General features: G+C 48.3%; 8 protein-coding genes across 8 annotated transcripts; 3 read left to right on the forward strand and 5 right to left on the reverse strand.

The window, feature by feature from the left end:
* Nucleotides 1-258: 258 nt before the first annotated feature.
* On the reverse strand, nt 259-652 carry ABOM_004898 (uncharacterized protein; the record flags this gene model as incomplete). Its single annotated transcript, XM_022532027.1, has 2 exons — nt 259-285; nt 389-652. The coding sequence occupies 2 exons, from the start codon at nt 650-652 to the stop codon at nt 259-261; spliced, it is 291 nt and encodes a 96-aa protein (XP_022389860.1).
* An 858-nt stretch (nt 653-1510) lies between these two features.
* ABOM_004899 (Zn(II)2Cys6 transcription factor) lies at nt 1511-3418 on the reverse strand (the record flags this gene model as incomplete). The annotated part of the gene is made up of 6 exons (XM_022532028.1): nt 1511-1558; nt 1609-2245; nt 2299-2429; nt 2500-2810; nt 2865-3338; nt 3403-3418. 6 exons carry the CDS (start codon nt 3416-3418, stop codon nt 1511-1513), a joined length of 1617 nt encoding a protein of 538 aa, XP_022389861.1.
* A 376-nt stretch (nt 3419-3794) lies between these two features.
* Nucleotides 3795-4811, reverse strand: ABOM_004900 (SDR family NAD(P)-dependent oxidoreductase; the record flags this gene model as incomplete). The annotated part of the gene is made up of 4 exons (XM_022532029.1): nt 3795-3870; nt 3931-4261; nt 4344-4666; nt 4723-4811. The coding sequence occupies 4 exons, from the start codon at nt 4809-4811 to the stop codon at nt 3795-3797; spliced, it is 819 nt and encodes a 272-aa protein (XP_022389929.1).
* Nucleotides 4812-5562: 751 nt separating this feature from the next.
* ABOM_004901 (phytanoyl-CoA dioxygenase family protein) lies at nt 5563-6623 on the reverse strand (the record flags this gene model as incomplete). Its single annotated transcript, XM_022532030.1, has 3 exons — nt 5563-5914; nt 5973-6348; nt 6413-6623. The coding sequence occupies 3 exons, from the start codon at nt 6621-6623 to the stop codon at nt 5563-5565; spliced, it is 939 nt and encodes a 312-aa protein (XP_022389930.1).
* A 703-nt stretch (nt 6624-7326) lies between these two features.
* ABOM_004902 (uncharacterized protein) lies at nt 7327-9407 on the forward strand (the record flags this gene model as incomplete). The annotated part of the gene is made up of 9 exons (XM_022532031.1): nt 7327-7545; nt 7601-7723; nt 7800-7909; nt 7980-8101; nt 8180-8413; nt 8478-8658; nt 8711-8769; nt 8823-8881; nt 8934-9407. 9 exons carry the CDS (start codon nt 7327-7329, stop codon nt 9405-9407), a joined length of 1581 nt encoding a protein of 526 aa, XP_022389927.1.
* Nucleotides 9408-9593: 186 nt separating this feature from the next.
* Nucleotides 9594-11137, reverse strand: ABOM_004903 (serine hydrolase domain-containing protein; the record flags this gene model as incomplete). Its single annotated transcript, XM_022532032.1, has 6 exons — nt 9594-9615; nt 9668-9737; nt 9789-10064; nt 10127-10204; nt 10254-10682; nt 10732-11137. The coding sequence occupies 6 exons, from the start codon at nt 11135-11137 to the stop codon at nt 9594-9596; spliced, it is 1281 nt and encodes a 426-aa protein (XP_022389928.1).
* A 511-nt stretch (nt 11138-11648) lies between these two features.
* On the forward strand, nt 11649-13948 carry ABOM_004904 (uncharacterized protein; the record flags this gene model as incomplete). The annotated part of the gene is made up of 4 exons (XM_022532033.1): nt 11649-11667; nt 11791-12226; nt 12289-13715; nt 13782-13948. Coding segments are annotated over 4 exons (2049 nt in total), but the record flags the coding sequence as incomplete, so codon positions are not given.
* A 981-nt stretch (nt 13949-14929) lies between these two features.
* On the forward strand, nt 14930-17163 carry ABOM_004905 (transcription factor domain-containing protein; the record flags this gene model as incomplete). The annotated part of the gene is made up of 3 exons (XM_022532034.1): nt 14930-14947; nt 15000-16968; nt 17024-17163. 3 exons carry the CDS (start codon nt 14930-14932, stop codon nt 17161-17163), a joined length of 2127 nt encoding a protein of 708 aa, XP_022389934.1.
* Nucleotides 17164-17387: the final 224 nt, after the last annotated feature.

Below are 17387 nucleotides of genomic sequence, written 5' to 3' on the forward strand. Positions count from 1 at the left end.
TTCCTGATAGCGTTATCATATATCTAAAGCATCTAATAAATTATTTCATTACTCGTCCGAATGATACAAGTGATTTCACCGCCAGGAGCTGATAGGACCCAGAGCGGTCAAATCCACAATTCTCGTCAAGAGTGTATCTTGATAGCCATGGAAGTGGAGAATGAAGCGAGTATCAAAAACTCAACCAACATGTTAAAATAGCTGATTCGCCATGTCAATGGAGACATTCAATAACAAAATCGACAAGGAAAAAAAATATCAGGCGACGAGAGCCCATGATATGGTCTCAAATCAGCATCAGCAGCCATAAACACTGAAGACACTGCCAATCAACCCCAAAGCCACATGTACCCATAGCACCAGCTCCTTCGATACCTTATTTAATCACTCCGCCGCCCAGGGCAGTCATACCCAGCTTCGCCCAGAATCCCCCCTCACCCTTGAGAGCCTCATCCATCTCGGCTTTGGATACGGGGTCTATGCCCTTCGCTCGCATTTTCGCCTGCTTTTCCAGCGGTATCTTGTGCACAGGATGGTCTTTTCCCACTTCATTGTTCATAGTCTCTTCGGAGGGCGTGATTCCCCATTTGGCGGCTGGATCAGCAAGCGGCTTTTCCTCCTTGGACTTTTTCTTAGAAGAGCCGAAGGCCATGCTGGTATACAGTAGAAGGCTTAATTGTTTAACAGAGGTATAGAACAGTCAACCGGATATAGCGTGTGATCAGTATATGGTAGGGGTTAACAGGGTATAGGCGGGTCTTGCTGAAACTAGGGTCAGGCATGGCTTATATACCTATCACGTCTCCCTGTGACATGACAGCGGCTACCAACAGTATTTCATGAGCGAGACATATCATTGGCGTGAAACGAGGAACATGTTAGCGGGACTCGATTGCCCGGCCGATGTGACATGGCCATTCATCGTTGCCATGGCTTTTCGGGTTACGTTCGGATACAGCCTTGGCAGACGATCAGCCAGCCAGATTAATTTGACAGAAGCACTGCCTTACTTCTTGACGTCATAAGGCGCTATCGGAATGAATGTATTTCGAACGGACTCTTGGCGAGCCGAGAGTGAGACTGGGATATGTATTGTGTTCTCGCACGGGAAATATTATGCTGAATGGGATCTACCGACTATAATTCTATTTTGAGAGCCACAATGGGAACATGGAACATTGTATGTCTGTTCAGATTCCTTGACTATATTCTATAATACTCTGTTCGTAATGCACAACTCGCTGGCTGTGAATGGCGTGACGCATTAATTCTTATTCAAAGGCTAGGTATATTGCTACGGCCTTCAGTCTCCAGGCTTATGGCTTGACCACAGCAGTCAATCCACTATCTAATCACAAGCGGTACTTTATGTTCTTTCGGAGAAGCCCGAGGACGGTTGAAATACCAAGGCTGCGCGAAACTAGTATCGTAGCAAGTTGTTGTCCATGCGCAGTGGCGGTACATGTTCTGGCCTGAATGGACTACCGGAAAGTGTTCTGGATAGCTGCCATTAAAACATCAGATAGTCGTGTTGGCGGACCAGATCCTTAGAACATGTCTTCGCAGAGTTAGCCTGGGGGTTAATAATAGAAGGTGGAATTAGCTTACAAATTCCATCCACGGAATGTTCCCTGATTTGTCTGCCTGTCGCTGTCTTTCACCCCAAACTCTGCTGAGTAGTTCATTCATGGCAGGGTGAGGAAATCCGGTTGACCTTTTGATCTCACGCATGCAGAACTCGACATATCGTTTTTGGTGAGGTATAGATGTTTCTGCACCGGCTATGAACAGAGGGAACAGTAACCTTTTGAACCACGTTGAGCCGGCCGAAATTCCAGCTGAGGCATCAAGGATTGCACGAACAGACGACTGGATGCGGCGATCCTCACAGGGAACAGCCCATGTATTTGGGAACCGGAGCACGCGAATGATACAGACATGACGGTAGGCCTCTGCCAGTTGTATCCACTCCGGATCCTCACCCGGAAATGCGGCGCTGTCGGGATCCCAGGCGCGAAAGAATTGTTCCGCATCGTTCAATAGATCCTGAAAATCATCCCGTGATAGCTTTCCATCCAGATATTGCTTTCCTGCCGTGAGAACACATCCTATCTCGTAAAACAGTTCCACTGGACATCCTACTAGAATCTCTAGGTTGAAATGTTCGGCTTCTACGATGCACCTACGGACATCGTCACTGTAAGCCAGCTTTTCCGCGCCGCTGAACCCTCGAAGTACGTCTAGCCTTTTCCAATGGTTAAAGCAGGTTCGATGCGATAGACTGAGGGCGAGACTCACCAAGCTAAGGCTGTTAGGAGAAATGTTGTTCGAGGAGATGTAACGACCTTGGGCTGCTGGGCGAGCTTGCCACATATATAGCCAGCGCCGGTAAGATGCACTCCATGAGACGACACCCCAGTCTCACAGATCTGTTATTATCGTAAGTCTCTGAAATATTCCTCTACGTCCAAGACTTTGGAAGGACGGTACAATCCTTACATCATAGAGAACGAGTAGAATCACAACCGCCAACAATAGGTCCTGTTCATCATCCGTAAGGCCATATATCTCTTCTTTCATTAAAAGCGAGCTGAGTGATTGCAATGCGGAGAGTTGATGCTCTATCATTCGGGCGACGCTGATATTCTCAGTCTCCCGCTTGCCAGAGGCGTTTATGTGGCACATGGTAAGGCCCAGCACAGCATGTAAGATTCCAGTGTCTTGATATGCAAGGGGAAGGATATAACCTCGAAATGGATTGTGCAAATCGTCGGTTTCGATTATTAGTGCTCTACATAAATTCTTATCAACTGCGTCCAATTAGAGTCAGAAACACATCTTCGGTCAATATTTCCGAGCCTCACAATAACAGAGAAGCTTTTCAGTCTCGGGCAGTGTTAAAATATCATCGATTGGCGCTGTGAGCAAGGTTTTAGTGGATCCTATCGCATCCTTGGTTGCTGTAGTTGCATTTGAGACCTTATCTGGCTTCCGCTGCGGTTGGTTCGGTCGACGTGTTCGTGTTTTGTGATTGCTCGCAGTTCTAGACTGTCCATTGGTGGTCGTCGTGTTGTTTGACGGTGTCTCTTGGCCTGGGTTTTCGTCGTCAGTAGTGACAGTATACTGCGCACGGAGTGTCTTACTACTTGGAGATGGCTCACTTGAGGACAGCATAGAACCATCCCGCTGCTCACGCTTTGAACTGAGTTGGTCTTGAAAGAAGAGAAACCGTGGAGGATAGCCCTCGCAGTGGAGACCTTTCACCCGACATCTGTTGCAAACCGGGCGAGCGCGGTCACATTTGCGACATTTCTTCCGGCAGGTACCGCAGGCAGGATCTAATTGTATGAATCATAGGCTTAGCAGCTGCTAAGTGGGTTAATGAAGTCGAATCTCACATACTAGTCCGTGATTTCATGACTGGAAACTGCAAGAATGCTGGGAAACGAAGGCTCTCCGTGCACGTCGGTACAAGGTAGGTGGAGAAACGAGGGATCAACGCTAATAAATACGCCCTGTCCACGTGAGGGATGGGCGACTTATGCTTGGGGAGAAATTGGCAACCCCTGCAATTATTATTTGGTTCAGCCCCGAAAATCGAAGACAAAAGTTAGCCTACGGTTGATGATGTTCAATGGACTATAGAACAATATTGGTTTCCCTTTTTCTTTTTTTGTCTTGTTCTTCTTCTTGCCCTCGAACTACATGAGATTCTATCATCATTTTGTCCTTTTATCCATAATGTTTGCCACCGCTATATGTGCCATATGTGGCCACGCTGCTATTGCCACAGCCTAGAAGAACAGCAGTCCACCCGTTCCACTAAGAACACTCCCCGTTACCCATCGCGATTCCTCGGAGCAGAGAAAGCTATTTAGCATGTCAGCCTGGAACGACTTCGTAGTAGAAAGATTAGTGACAATTCCCTACCTCACGAGAGGTACAATGTCCTCCACCTCTCCCATCCGTGCCTCAGCCGGTGTGTTTTCAATCATCGGTTGCAATGCTTGCTTGAACTCCGGAGAACTATTGTGAAATTGTTCCGTGGCAACCGGGCCTGGACTCACGCAGTTGACGGTGATTCCATGAGATTGACCAAGCTCAGTAGCCCAAACCCTGGCAAACGATTCTAGACCGGCCTTGTTGGCCGCATACACTGTGGTTTCCGCGACGCCCATGCGAGCTGCCGCCGATGTGATGAGCACTATTCTTCCGCCTCGGGGCATATGGGGTACGGCAGCTTGAGTAAGGAACACCGGAGCTATGCGATGACAAGGCCATTAAGGGGCCCAACTATCAGTACTCTGATTTGAGCTCGCCGTTATATGTTCTGATGTGCATACCTTTTAAATTCACGTTCACTAATGTTTCAAAAAATTCCTCTGAAATATCTTTGAGATAGCAGTCATCTCCATTGCCCGCGTTATGGACTAGTATATCAATCGTTTTGTTCGGACTTGCCTCCATAGCTGCGTCGATGAGCGTCTGTCGATCTGTCGCGGCGGTGATATCGGCCTGTACTAGAACCCCCTTTCCCCCTGACCCTGTCTCTTTGATCGCGCGAGATACTGAGGCTGCTGATGGAAATGATTTCTCGCTGGTATATGTTACAATAACCGCAGCACCTCTGCGGCCAAGTTCAAGCGCAATGCCTGCACCGATGCCCCTACGCCTTATTAGCCATGCCATATCTCCAACCCTTGATAAAAATAACGAACATACCGGGAAGAGCCTGTTACAATGGCTGTTTTGCCGATCAAATTCGAGGACAGGCTAGGCAACTGCCCACTGCTTTGGCCGTTCGAGTGCATGCTATCGACGTCAAAATATCAGAAAAAGTGAAATATTCAGAGTTACAATGGACGGCACGAAGCGACGTAGAATGATATTGCTGGGAAGTATAGCTACAGCGAAATAAGCGTCTTTTATTTTTCACGAGCTATCAGGTGGAGGTAAGAGGGGACGCCAAATCCCCTCTGTTCGTTCTATATCGCCCTTTGGTAGACTGGTTGGGCGCATTGCCGTATAGGGCAAGCAACCCAACCCAGTGTCAGTGGCGAAGCTTCATGGTTAAGGCTGAGAGTTGGGGTCTTATCGTTGTTTCTTCCCTTGGACCGTCCACCCCTCAGGTTGTGAAACGTGCATAGCCGTGGGCTTCCGCGCCCGAGAGACGTCATATTGTACCTATCTTGTGCACAGTGGGGCATTTTGATATTCTTTATACACCCTCGGTATTCCTGTGATCAACGCTCTGCCAAGAAATCGTTGCTGTGGAGAAAGACTCCAGGCAAGGGGGACGCGAAGACCTGCATATTGTACTCGGCATTCGTAATCCACATTCCCAAAACGGTTGACCTGGTTTTTATAGAGCAGAATTTACGTAGTCGGTCACGGTATCTACATATTAGAACTTGGAGGTACTCGAAATATAGAATAAGTGGCAAGCAAAGGCTTGATATAGATGTTCATTTCAGAATCCGCTAACTATTCACGAAACATAAGATTTCGCATCCCATAACACTAGACATGAGACGAAGATTTCCTAACATCACAGCGGGCCCCTTAAAAGTCGGTGGGTCTGGCGTCCTTCAAGAGCTCAGGTCGAAGATGGTATATCGGATCCATCTGCTCATAGTAACCACAGGCAGGATCGCTCATGTAATATCCGATGTACTCTTGAATGTCGCGGTCGTAGGTCCGTGCCACGTCTTGCGGCACGGCTAAGAATTGGTTCTCCTCCTGCCGCAAAAATCCACGTGTGATAAACGTAGCAAAAGCGAGGCGATACTCGTCTTCGGTGACATTTGAGCCTCCACCATGAAAGGCAGATGCCAACATAATGAAGCCATCGCCCTTCTCCATGTCGGCGAAAATGCATTGATCAACACGAGGTGGAGTATTGCGGTCAGTGCCCCTGTAGCTGGTCAGATAAACCGCCTCGAGCATGATGGAGACATCTCTTTCCAACGTACCAAAGGTGGCTCCGGGGAATGAACTGGGTACCCCCGTTCTCCTTCGTAATTCTGCAACCAGCGACAAATAATCCAACAGCCGACTCGCGGTCCATGTCACGAGCATCATCCCATTTATCGATCTCAGTATGGTAGCGATGGGCGATATAGTCATCTCGGTGCAATGGCTGCGCCTTACCGCCGGGGCCAATTCTCATCGCTGTGCAGGAATGTACGTAGGGCTTCGATACGGATTCTTTCTTCTCATCTCCCCACCAGAACCAGCTTCTTGTAGTCAGAAAGTGCTCACAGATGTTGCGAAAAAGGGGGTTCATCAATTGCGTCTTAGTGTAGGTAGGGCTTCGCGCAATCAGTGAGGGAGCCCGTTGAGTTTGTGCTTACACACGAGGTTAGCCCTATATATTTTCTGTCTATCTTGAAATATCTAATTTCATGCTTACCTGGGAAGAATGTGCCATCCCATTCCACGTCGTTATCCAGACGATCCTTTACCTCATGGAATGCCTTCTCGACATCTTCTTCGGGGATCAAATTCTTCACAAATACCCCGCCATCACGCTTCAGAAGGTACAGAATTTCCTCGAGCGGGGTATCCTTGGACACTTTCTGGACCTCGTCGCTGTACTTGGATGTATCAAATGAGTCGGACATAATGGATACTCTGCAATTGAGGCGATAACTTAGTTCTATCTGTACGAGTGGTAACTCGTGTTGCTTTAATTCAAGGAATCGCCAGGTGAATATCTTATATCTTAGAGAATACCCGGTGTCGTCACACGATGTCTTCCTATATATCTTACTTGTCCTCGTCTTCCAACATGCGTGGCAATTATTTGCGGGGGCTCGTGTGGGGAAAGCCTGGCGGTTGGAACTTATACCCAAAAGAGTAACATACCCAGCCCATTCGGTGGTTGGGAACGCACGGGCTATCACCTCGCAGTTGTCGGAGCCTTTCCCGACCTCGCCTTCCTGTTTGGCATTCTATCTTTTAGTCCCTTTCTTTCTTTTCTCTTTTTTTTTTTGGTTACACCTGTTGGAGTCTCTTCTTCTATTTCCTGCATTAAAATAGCAGAGGATGAGCTTATCGGCCATGGGCATTTAAGTTTGCGGGGGGATTATACTAGGGCTTTGTGATGATAACGACTGCCAAATGATGAAGGCCCCTCCCTTGCAGGCATAATGTTATCTACCTCGTCGCAATATCCCTTGATATGTTTAAGACCTTTGGAATGTAGTGTATATAAAATGCCGCAGATCCTGGGGCAAATGAAGTTTTTCAACATACACATTGCCTCGTTTCTACCAATATACACATTGTAGCGTTTCTTATTTCTCAGAAATTGTATATCCTCCCATGGCTTTCGTGCCAGAAAAGCCCATCAAGGGCGAGCGCCCCACGGCTGATAACCAGAGCATCATCCCCGGAACAGTCACTGATATTACGAAGGGTACAGATGACGACGATGCAATCCTTCGGGCAAACGGCCATCAGACGGCCATGCCTCGCCAGTTCAACTGGCTCTCTGCTCTTGGACTGGGTTTTTCAATCACCAACTCTTGGGTTGGCTATCTGGTATGATTGTCTCCTATTCCAGAAGATACCCCGCTGACAGTTGTGAGCTTGTTAGAGCTGCTTCGGCCAGAACCTCACATATGGTGGTGCTCAGACCTGTATATTCAGTCTGGTCGTAGCTTTCATAGTTCAGTTTATTGTGACCTTGGGACTCGCTGAGTTAGGGTCCGCCTTTCCCGTAAGAACAGCCGGTTCCTAGCACATACAGACTCGCAGACACGGACAACGAAACCACTGACATTATAGATGAACAGTCTAGCGGTGGGCAGTATCACTTCTGCTATATCTTGAGCCCCCAAAGCACGAGGAGATATAGTGCATATATTGTTGGCTGGCTGTCGGTATTGGCATGGTGGATTGTCACGTATGTACCATCCGAAATGAAACATTTTGCATATCACCATTCGCTCTACTGAATTGCTTCGTTTCTACAGCTGCTCCGGTATCTCCCTTGCTACTGTCGTTCTGAATGGTATTGTAAACTTCTGCTCGCCAGGATACATCGCCAATCAGTGGCAGACGTATCTCACCTATGTTGGTGTGTCAGCTGTTACGAGTAAGTGCCATGGATGGCCGAAACCTATTGACATGCTCTTTGAACAAAACTAACAGACTAATCGCAACCCCCATCTAGTCATCCCAGTATTTGCCGCATCTAACAGAATATCACTCGTAACCCAAATAGCGCTTTATCTATCGTTGTCCGGCTTCGTCATCTTTCTTATTGTTGGTGTTGTCATGCACCAGCACATGCAGCCGCAGTCCTTTTTACTGGCATCGGGGCAGGGAAACAGTGGGTGGAACGAAGGCACTGCCTGGCTACTAGCTATAAGCAATGCTATGTATGCGTTTGGTGGTGTAGATGGAGGTTAGTTTTGGTTACTTCAGGACTCTGTTGCTTGCTCAAGCACTATGCACTAACGTGGGGACAGTCATTCACATCTGTGAAGAAATACCCAAGCCGGGAAAGCGAGTTCCTCAAATAATGGCCATGACGATGATGATAGGACTGCTCACATGTCTCCCATTATTCATTGTCTTCATGTATTTTACCATTGACATGGAGGCAATCCGGGAGGCACCTCTCCCCAGTCTTGAGCTGATATACCAGATGTTAGTATAATACATGTCGTATCAAATAGCTAACACTAACACCGTGACGCAGAACTGGTAGCCGGAGTGTTACCCTGGGGTTATTTATCCTATTGTGGGTGGTTTATGCCTGTAAGCCGTTCGATAAAACGACTACGGTATATACATATCTAACAGGAAAATAGTTTCCCTCCCATCCCAATGGGTCAGTGGTGGTCGAGTTGCATGGGCTTTCGCTCGCGATGTACGTTCCAACATACCCTGCATGGTATATATACACGCTAATTATTGTTAAGAGAGGAACCCCCTTTTCAGAATACTTCTCAAAGGTCAACGACAGGTTTAACTTCCCTGTGCGCACGACGGTAGTTGCCTTCCTATTCAGCTGCCTATACGGCCTTCTTTATCTAGCCTCCACAACTGCATTTAACTCTATTATTACTTCGGCAGTACTGTTTTTGAACATCACTTATACTATACCCCAGGGTATCCTGCTCACCCAAGGCCGTACGTGTCTGCCAAAAAGATATTTGAAACTTGGCTGGGTTGGATACTTCTGCAACGCTTTCTCAGTCCTTTGGATTGTAGTGCTCGGTGTTCTGATCTGCATGCCGCCCAATCTACCTGTTACTCTGCAGTCCATGAACTATGTGTGTATAATCCTCCTCGGCGTCTTTACTCTTATAAACGTCCTTTGGCTGTTCGTCGGAAGGAGAAGCTTTGAAGGGCCGCACATTGATTGGAGTCTGGTACGCTCCATAGCCAATTGACGTTTGTCAATTGTCTGTTCCAGTTGCTTTACTATAGCACTCACTACTCATTGTTATTCCTAAGCTATCTTCGTTTATGAGCCACTTATGAGAGTGATTATTCATTGCTATCAATAACTTGATTATATCCTACAACCAGATCAGTGCCAAATAGAGTCCTCTTGGCTTTCTTGATTAACATTGCCATCAACAATTGCCCTTTAATAGACTAACAAGACCGTCAGCCACGTGGCAGTAATCGTTGAACCACGAGAACCTACCCAGTCGTTAAGCCACAGCTTGCATACACCTCCTTCTCAATCGCTTGAAAAAGCTTGACTGCTTCGAGATCTACAACCATGGTTAGAATCAATGGTGCTGAAAGTAAATCCCGTAGCTCACCCCCATATGGAAGAATTTGGGTCGCGAAGATCATAGCGATGCCATTGACGCGATCGGCAAACCAGTATAAATTTGCCAGGCCCTCCCAAGACGCTGAACCAGCTGCTCTCCCAGTTTCGCTTCTCTCATGGCTCAACATGAATGTAAGACCCCAACCATCGGTCGGATTCCCGGGTTTGGGTATAATCGGACAACTATTGGCGAGTGTGGGTTTTGCTGATTGGCAATAGTCATTGTGGTAGATCGGATACTGTGGGATCTGGTCGGTGAACATTTCTTTGCAAGGTACAAGATTAGTATTGGCCGTTTGAAAAACGTGTGGCGTCGTGAGGACCTACGTTCTATTGTTTCCGACTTCAATATCTGTTCGTTTGTCTTCGGACAGGTTCCCTTGTTGAGTAGCATAGCCAGAATTTCTGTTCACTTAGTTCCAACATTCACGAGATGAAGGAACGAATAACGTACTCGAGTACTCTCTCGGCGTCCCGAAGCACCCACAACCACCCATACAAAGTTTTTCCTGCGTTGCATACACCGGCTTAACAAGCGCATGTCGAAGAAGTTGATCAGTTACACTCAATGAACCGTCGGCTGCCCGCTGGTGCATGTAAGCAAGACGTTGCTTCATGTTTTGCGTCGGGTAGAATGCTAAATCCTTTACACCTAGCGGCGCAAATATACACGTCTGAAAGTACTCTTCAAGGGGGATTTTCGTGGCCCGTTCTATAATGACTCCGACCCAATCGATGCTCACACCGTACTGGAACCCCGTTCCAGGTTGGAATACTAGCGGTCGCAAAAGAACATCTTCTCTCTGTCCTGAAAAATCGTCGATACCGGTCGGCCTTGCCCAGTCGCTGAGCTTAACATCGTCGAAGGCATATCCGAAACCGGCTTCTCACAAGTTAGGAATTAAGTCAAGACAATGACCAATTGAACGCACCTGTGTGTGTCATAAGCATTCTAAGCGTAATTCGACGCTCTTGCGGCACCAGCGTGTAAAATCCACTGGAGTCTCTTGTCAATACTTTTAGTTCCTTCAATTCAGGAGCAAGGCGATCAAGCTGAACGGCATCGTCAAGTGCGAGCTTCTCTTGTTCCACGAGTTGCATGCATGCTATGCCAGTGAGAAGCTTCGTGCATGACGCTAACCAAAACACTGAATCCAATGTCATACGCGATTCACCATCAAGCTTCATGTTACCCGATGCGTGCGACAGGATTGGATTTCCATCTCTGGTCACTGCGATGCTAACCACCCCCGGGATTCTGGGATCTGGGCCACTTGTCGCTTCATCCATTCGAGCAATAGCCGCGCTCGTGTCTCGTGTGGACTGCTCAACTGACATAACTGTTGCTCTGGATCGGATATACTGGCCTCGATTGCGATGCGAATGTTAAGCGAGAAGGTTGGACTATAGATAAGGTGAAGGTCACAACCAAGCAGTTAAAAATTTGATTACTACTGCTCATGTAAATTTAATGTTTGCTCTTAACCACGAGTACCGGCTCCAAGAGGTATGCAGGTTCAACACTAGCCATTTTCATCCTGCTACAGCCAAGTACACCAGACCCAGCACCAATTGGCACACTTTCCATAAGTGGAAAGAATTGCGCTCTGGATCTCATGAGTTCCAGACCACCCCGATATCAACTAGCATGCACCATACGTATACTCGCATGATTACAACAAAAAGGCGGGGTTTGGGGACGACGAATGGCCAATACTAGGGTTAAGTGGGTCAGCTGCTGGGAGTATTACCTTATCGGGAAATCATGTCAGCTCGTTTCGGATTCTTAACTCGCATAAGGATCGCTCCACCGCGGCGATACCGAGATTATATCTCCGGGTGATAAGTCTGGAATATCATTCGAGGGCGTAAGAATATCCAGAGGAAGATACCTCCAAGCGGAGTTTGTGATCAATATTTTCCCGCGGGCCTCAGCAAGATAAATAGCCGTTCAACTCTCACCACGCCGATTGAGTTCTCCCACTCATCAGATCCCTTACTCTTTACATACCCCCTCAAGTACAACGAACTAGGTCTCGCAATGTTTCATCCTCTTGACCCTCTCTCTCCAGCAGAGCTGCGCAAAGCTTCCCAGACATTGCGAGCCTATCATGCCCCGACCCCCGTTCGGTTCAAGGTGATCGACCTTCTCGAACCGCCGAAAGCAAGCCAGCTTGCGTACCTGCAAGACCAAACTGCTCGAGTGCAACCACCTCCTCGCAAGGCTTACACATATTATCACAAACATGGCAGTACAACGCTACGCAAAGCAAGAATAAATCTAGGCAAAGGGATCGTGGAAGCGGATGAGGAGTACCCAGAGATACAAGGACCGGCCGATATTGACGAGATTGAGCGCATTATTAAGGTCTGTGCCGAGCATCCAGCAGTGCAGGCTGAAGTTGAAAGGCTCAAGCTTCCCAAGGGGTGCGTAAATGATTCTTGTTCGAATTTGACAACCATAGCTATTTAGCTGACTTTCACGGCAGGGCGACGATAGTCAATGACCCTTGGCTCTATGGAACAGACGATGCAAACGAGCGCCGACGCCTCTACCAATGCTACATGTACATTGCCCTGAATGACGACCCAGAAGCGAACCACTACTCCGTCCCGACCACGTTTGCCCCCATTTTTGATGCCCACACACTTGAGCTGCTGGAAATTGAGAGACTTCCAACTGGTGTCGGAGCCGAAGTAGAGTCCGACACTCTGCCATGGGAGCCCGTCAAGGCGGTGGAATATAGTGCAAGGCTTCTGGGAAATGACTACTTTAGAAAGGACGTGAAGCCCTTGCATGTGGTTCAGCCGGAGGGTCCATCATTCCGCATCGATGGTCGTCATGTTACCTGGCAGAAATGGTCTTTCCACATGGGTTGGAACGTTCGCGAGGGGCCAATCCTCAATAACGTCTTTTACGACGGTCGGTCTCTATTCCATCGTATTTCAATGAGCGAGATGACCGTCCCTTACGGTGACCCTCGCACCCCTTATCACCGCAAGCAAGCGTTCGACCTTGGAGACTCTGGATTCGGCATCACCTCTAACACATTAACGCTGGGCTGTGATTGCCTCGGCCTTATTGCTTACTTCGATGGTATCCGGACCTCTGGGTCAGGAGAGCCAGTAGTCATGAAGAACGTCATCTGCATGCATGAAGTAGACGACGGAGTCGGATGGAAGCACACGAACATTCGTAACGGGCAGGCCTCCATGGTTCGAAACCGCCAGTTGGTGATTCAGTGCACGGCCACTGTAATGAACTATGAATATATTCTTGCCTACATTCTTGATCAGGCAGGTAACATCCACATCGACGTTAAAGCAACCGGCATTGTTTCGACCATGCCTATCCGCCAGAAAACACTTTCGCCCTGGGGAACAGTCGTTGCGCCGGGTGTCCTTGCCGTTAACCACCAGCATCTCTTCTGCTTGCGTATCGACCCAGCCCTAGACGGAGTGAAGAACACAATTACCTACGACGACATCAAGCCGGTCATGAACAACCCGCAGCTCGACCCCTTCGGAGTAGCGTTCCGTGTTCACACCACGCCCATCAGCCAACCTGGCGGTTATGATCTCGATACAAGCCAGTCCCGAACTTATAAAATAATTAACCCATCTCAGATCAATCCTGTTTCGGGCAAGCCAGTCGGCTACAAGTTACACGCGCTGCCCAGTCAAATGCTCATGATGGGGCCGGAGACTTTCAACTACAAGCGCGGCCATTTCTCCTCGAAGCCCATCTGGGTGACATCCTACCGGGACGATGAATTCTGGGCGGCTGGTGAGTTTACCAACCAAAGCCGAGAGGACACTGGCTTGGGGGTATGGGCACGTCGTAATGAGAATGTCGAGAACGAAGATGTCGTTCTGTGGCACACTTTTGGAGTCACCCATGTTACTCGACCTGAAGGTAAGCTTTCCATTTCCAATTATGAAAATATCTGTTGGACGTTTACCTAATTACGATCGCGAATAGACTTCCCCGTTATGCCAGTTGAGAAGATGTCAGTATCTTTGAAGCCGACTAGCTTCTTTGAACTGAATCCCTCGAACGACGTTCCTCGCTCGAGCCAGAACATGAACCGATCGACCTTAGTTGAGCATTCGAGCACCGCACCGGGTTGCGGAAAGTGCAGTTTGTAATCGATCTTTGATTGTATGACCAAGTATAGGATACCAAACCAATTAGAATATTACGATTCCTACTAAGTCAGAATAAACTGCGGCCCAATCATTCCTTCTTCACCCCAACAGTCTGTGTATTGTATGTTATGGAGGACTATGTGCGCCTGTCCTCGTCAGTGGTGAGGGTAATATTCTGCATATATATAAGAGTGTGGATAGAAGTAAGCAGACCAGCAAAGAGTCATTCCAACCTACATAGATGGCTATTCAGCATTCTGACACAAATCAAGATCGTCACCAACACCTAATGCTTCGAAACCCTGCCTGAGAATGGATATACTCAAATTTACGATCTCCAAAAGCTACTGTTGAGGATGGCTAGGCATTAGTGTGATGTCGCCTGATATATCTGGCATCTAATGGGATCAATACATTCTTCCGGCCCCGAGATAACCCCAACACGGCGGTTGGTATTTGATTTGTCTATCACATCGAAATGTGTACTCTCAGCACCGATCAGGTTCAACATCTAAGATAAAGACTCATAGCTCTTCTGTATGTGGACCCAGGCGGTCTGGACCAATAAGCATGGCTGGCAGTGCCAAAAAGAAAGTCTCAAGTGCTTGTCAAAGATGTCGACGCCAGAAACTAAAAGTCAGCTTCCCCCTTATAACCGTCGAGTCAACATTGAGTAACTTGTCGGCATAGTGTGATGTATCTCGCCCATGCACGCTGTGCAGAAGGGCGGGTGTTGATTGTCAACCGGTGACTCCTGCCCGGTGGAGGGTTTATCAAGAAGATCAACCCCCGGAGTCGGAGCCCGCTACCAAACGGATCCGTATGGTTGAACCTGCGGAGTCTATATCATCATCGCGCAGTGGATCCCATCTTCAGTCTCGTGTTATTTGCTCGAGTACTGTAGGTCGGGAAGGTACACGAGGGACAAATGATCAGCGGCCAGCATCAGGTACCCATCAATCCTGGAATTCTAGCTCCACGATGGCTCTAGTGGATGGGGTATTCCCGTATTCCCTCTTGTTAGCTATGATAGTGGCTGACCCTCCCGTAGGCATTTCATCTCCACAACGCAGCTACGCCCGGATCGGCCGCAACCAATGCTATTCCTGGAGCCGGGCTTGGCGACCTTATCTCTGACGCGTCAGGGGGAGAAGAAACCCCGACGAGAAATCCCAATAATGTCCGCTCCTCACCAGCGCCAAGCCGCCTGCCTCCGATAATCAGATCATTGGCCTATTCCTCTCAATCAGCTGTAGCAGAGCTGGTATCACTTTTGCCTGACTACCAAGCAGCAGCTTTGCTTGTAGATACCTACTTTGACCGAGTACACTGGTTCATGCTCATTTTTCACCAAGATGACTTCCGGCGGCGGTGGCCGAAGCTTTACAGATCACCAAACTCGCAGACCTCGCGTTCTTCCCAAAACTTGGGATTCATTAGCACCTTTCTGATGGTTGTCGCTATTGGTCTCCAGTACATTGGGGACCATCGCCGGCATCTCTTAACCACGTACGGCATTGACCCAGATAAGCTCAAAGAACGAATTTTCTCTGCTGTGAGAACAAGGCTACTGGATATAGTTTCTGTAGGCTCCTTAGAGGTCGTACAGATGTGTGTGCTGCTCGGGACATACTATTTGTATCATGGTGCACCTCGACTGGCATGGCCAGTATGCGGCTGCGGGCTGCGCATCGCTCAGGCCTTAGGCCTTCATCGCAAAAGGTCATCAAGTCCCCAACAGTCATCTCCGAAGAGTACCACTGCTCGAAAGCAAAATGAAGCAAAAAAGCGAGCGTGGTGGGCCATCTATGAAATTGAAACGTTCTGTTCGATGGCATACGGTTACCCTCTGAGTATCAAAGACTCCGACTGCGATGTTGAGCCGCTGGACCCAACATTTAACTCACCGATTGGACAATCACCCTCTTCCTTTGAAGAGCCGCTCACGGGCGAGGCGAGTCTGCTGTCCTACAAATATTTCATGTCGAAATTATCTGTTATTACCAAGGATGCATTATCTGAATTGTATAACGTCCGTCTGGATTCTGCTGAAGGTTCACGGTTACATCACTCAACCTTGGACCCGTCCTATGTTATCGGCAGGGTTCGCACAATCGATATGAAGCTACGGAATTGGAATTCAGAGGTTCCCTCCAGGCTACGGTGGGATAACATAACTGCAGCGGATGTTAGCTACTCTTCACCACAGGCAGTTGATCGGGATATTGGTGCATCGGGACCTGTCTTCGAGAATCATATATATCAGCTTCAGGCACTAACTCTCAAACTTGCTTACGAAAATGCTAAGATCCTGGTTTATCGTCCGCTGCTGTCGTACAAGGTCGTTTCACAGTCCAACACTGAACCCAGGGACTACACGGCGTCAACTCCAAGGTCCATGAGCCCCTTTCGGTCTTCACTGCAGACCTGCCGAGCTGCCGCTATGAGCATGGCCGAAATTGCTTCGCACCCGATTGTTGATCTCATATCAGAAACCTATGCCGCGGCCTTTGTCAGCATCCACACATTCACGGCTGGTGTAACCCTAGGAATCCTCAGCAGTATCGACCCCTTGGGGCCGCAGTCTCGCGATACCAAGGTCGGGATGCATCGTCTCATGGGCATTCAGGAGAAACTCACGGATCGATCAGTCCTTGCCGCACAGGGTCTCGAGATCCTTCAGCGCCTAGCCAGGCTCGCGATGGAGAAGGAACTGAATGTGATGCTTGATGTGTCCAAGCCTATAGAACTCTCGGGGCCCAGAGATAATGAAGGTGACAATGCAGACAATGGATGGATCGAGCATCCTCATCCTAGTGAAATGCTCGACTCCGCACCAGATGCTCCTGTGTCTGCAGCATATACCCAGCGATCTGGCGACTTGACTTGTCCCGTCCCTAACCAACAATCAGAGACTCTAACGGCTAATTCTACGTACCCGTTCAACATGGTCAACGAGAACACCCTGCAATATATGGAAGATCCGACTTTATCCGAGGCCATCTATGATTTTGATCAAGGTATGAAGGAGAGTTGTTTTTTATAACTCCTGTCACTAATGCTTCGTTCGAATAGCCCTCTCTATATACGCCCCTCGATTATCAATGGATTCTGAAGAGTCATATAATGCGTCGCTTATCCGCCCCCCTACCGACGAAGGCTTTCCGATATTAGAGCAAACGTGGATTTGGGGCCTGGAAAATATTCCACCCTAATGGCCATATTACCATCTAATCAGATAGTCCAAGAAATTCAGACTAGCTTGAGCATATCCAATCGATGATACATTGTTTAGCAACGAAGTCACTTAAGTGACTAAAGTCTCAGCTCAGATCCCTTTGAAACAGGTGTTGGACATCGTTGGACTCAGTATCTGCATGGCTTACGTGTCTGCCTGATGTTAGGAAGCCTGAAATTCTGATCCGTCTGGTTCGTGTTG

The sequence above is a fragment of the Aspergillus bombycis genome, assembly GCF_001792695.1.
Source record: "Aspergillus bombycis strain NRRL26010 chromosome Unknown contig00034, whole genome shotgun sequence".
Lineage (NCBI taxonomy): Eukaryota > Fungi > Ascomycota > Eurotiomycetes > Eurotiales > Aspergillaceae > Aspergillus > Aspergillus bombycis.